Source organism: Austrofundulus limnaeus, unplaced genomic scaffold (genome assembly GCF_001266775.1).
Source record: "Austrofundulus limnaeus strain Quisiro unplaced genomic scaffold, Austrofundulus_limnaeus-1.0 Scaffold135, whole genome shotgun sequence".
Classification (NCBI taxonomy): Eukaryota; Metazoa; Chordata; class Actinopteri; order Cyprinodontiformes; family Rivulidae; genus Austrofundulus; species Austrofundulus limnaeus.
In genome coordinates, this window is record NW_013952537.1 from 710,599 (window position 1) to 713,306 (window position 2,708).

General features: G+C 40.6%; 1 protein-coding gene across 1 annotated transcript in view; it reads right to left on the reverse strand.

Annotated features, from left to right (window-relative positions):
• LOC106522689 (uncharacterized) overlaps nt 1-2,708 on the reverse strand; it is a gene marked incomplete in the record, with an annotated part of 21,053 nt that overhangs the window by 14,844 nt on the left and 3,501 nt on the right. Inside the window, 1 exon segment of the mRNA XM_014015813.1 lies at nt 31-275. Within this exon segment, the coding sequence (XP_013871267.1) occupies nt 31-275 (245 nt within the window).

Consider the following 2,708-nt stretch of genomic DNA (forward strand, 5'->3'; position numbering starts at 1 on the left):
GCTCCATGTCACGCCCCCAGCCTACCCTACCCCACAGCCCATGAGAACCGCAAACCACCAGCGCATGAGGGGCCCCCAGCCCAGAGCCAGACACCAGGGCACACATTGGCCCAGGGCCCGGCAACCGGCCCGCCAGAGCCCAAGCCCCCCTGCCCCACCAGAGCCACAGCCCAGGGGCGGCACGCCCCCAGAGCCCCAAGCCCCCTGCGCCCACCCCTGACCCGCCCCAGCACTGCCAGGCAACCGGACCAGCGGCCCATGACCGTCGCTACAAACTACCCGAGGGCCCACATGCAGCCACCCGAAGACATCCCCCAGAACCACCAAGGCCCTCCTCAGAGCAAGAGCAGCGTCACCCCCGCTCCGGAACCCCCAGCGGCCAGCCCCCAGGAACCCCACACCCTCCCAGATCCCAATACACCCCCACCAGCCTCAATGCCCCAAGAGGTCCGATCCCAAACCCCCCACCCTCACCACTCTTCTGAGGGAAACAACTCTTTTCTCTGAACTCTTCTCCAAATAAAAACCTTTTAAGTTCGACTGTGAAGACGTAGACTTGAAGGCTCATAAAACATTATTTTGTAGCATTTCTGTAACATCTCGTTTCATTTTGTTGCTAAAACTTTTAACTCCTGTTTTCACATGAAACAAAACAGTGAGCAGTTACAGATTGTAATTGAGCAGCTCAGGGGGTTTCTGCAGGCAAGTGACTCCTATGTTCTCTATTCTTGGATGTTGCAACATAACAGTTACGTCACACACACACACACACCATGTATTTCTGTTCTGAGGGACATTCCATTGACTTTCACTCATTTTTCATTTTTTATAGCCCAGCCCTCACCTTGAACTTATGTGGTCTGGGTTTTGGGCCCCATAAAGAGCAGTGAGTTCTCACAAGGTAGCACATTTTGAGAAAATGGGCCTTACAAAGTAATAAATGCTACAACACGTACAAATCTTTGGTTAGACATCTATCAAAGAAAAGACATTAAAGAAATAATTTCAAGTTTTAAAAGTGGATTTCTGTACCAGTTTGTTTTCAGCAGGTAAGATATTATTATTTTCATAACTTTTCCACAGAACACCATTTCAAAAGACCTGAACTAAAGACAAGAGATGACATCCACCAGATACAAATTATATCCAAACATGTTTTAAAAACGTCCCTTTGACCCCTAACTATATGAAAATGAAGCTGAGCCTCTTATCTCCTGGTGTTTAACCTCGTCACTCAGTAAATTGTTCATGTTTTTTGTTTCACTCTCCTGTAGGCCTCCTTCTTTTAAGGTARTGATTTGTAGTCAGTCGCATTCATCAAAACTTGTGTACATTTGTTGATTTAATTCTGAAATGTGGTGGGAAAGTGTGAAACAGCAGGGATTTGTTTTCCCCACTGTTTGCTCATATTTTACATGACAACATGACACTTGTTTGGAAATGGTTGTTGTTTTTTGCAAAAAAAAAAAAAAGTAGAAGTAAAAAAAGTGAACTTTGAATTTTAAGATTTATTGAGAAGCTGATGACGTTCGTGTTTCTGAGAGGAACTTCCTGGAAAATAATGTGAACACGCACATCCTTGTACTTGCATCAAACTGAGGACTTTGTATTGACTTCCATTCATTTTTGTAACTATTTATGCCTAACCCAGACCATTTCCATAAAACTAACCATTACTAGCTAACCCTAACTTGAACCAAAACTTCATTCACACCACACGTCTAAACCTAACTAGTAAGCAGAGCTGCAAAAAATAGTGCAGGAAAATATCCTCACCTTCCAAAAATTACCTAAGTTCTCACTCTTTAGCACACACACACACACACACACACACACACACACACACACACACACACATGTTGACTTTCACATACAGCCCAAGATCCTTTTATTTCGATTCTATTCAATTCTAAAACAGTTTATTGATCYCAAAGGGAAATTAAATGTTGTTTTAACTCATATTATACTACTTTGTTTGTTTGCATGAAAGTCTTTTTACCAATTCAAACTAAACTTAGGCCTAAATAAAAAAGGTGCTTTTTGTCAGAGATTAATTTCAGCCTCTCAGTTTTAGCAAAGACTTAGCAGCATTTTCTTCCCCTCTACCACTCGTATATAAAAAATATAATAAACAAACTCAAGGATTTTAAATTCATTTGACATTCAAACTTTCTTTTTAGTTTTTTTAATCATACTTGAATTTACTAATGTTTGGAATATTGCAGCTTCTAATTTAAACATCACGTGTTTCAAAAGCACAGCTCCTCATTATGGAGACAAAATAAATGTTTCAGTGRCTTTTCTGAAATCATCTGTCAGTGTGTGACTCACAAAGACACAACAAATCTTTTAAAGGTGATATGAACATTTGTAGTTTTCTCCACTTTCTTTAGGTCTGAATGAACATGTTAGTGTTGCTGTGCTCATTACTAAATATCTGTAAAAAATGGTGTGCAATTTGCATTAATTGTAGTTTATTGTTATTTTATTTTGTTTTGTATGACTTTTGTTCATAGCAAGTCCAGGGACAATAGATGAAAATTAGCCTGTGGCTAACTCTGGCACATTTACAGAAATGTTGATTAATGTGCACTGTCCCTTCACTGTAAAAACTGTCCACCTAACAAAGTTTTAAAATCTTATATCCAGCCAAAAAGTATTTTTGATCTTGTTTTGAGACTGATTTACTAAACAAGAACTGATTGTGT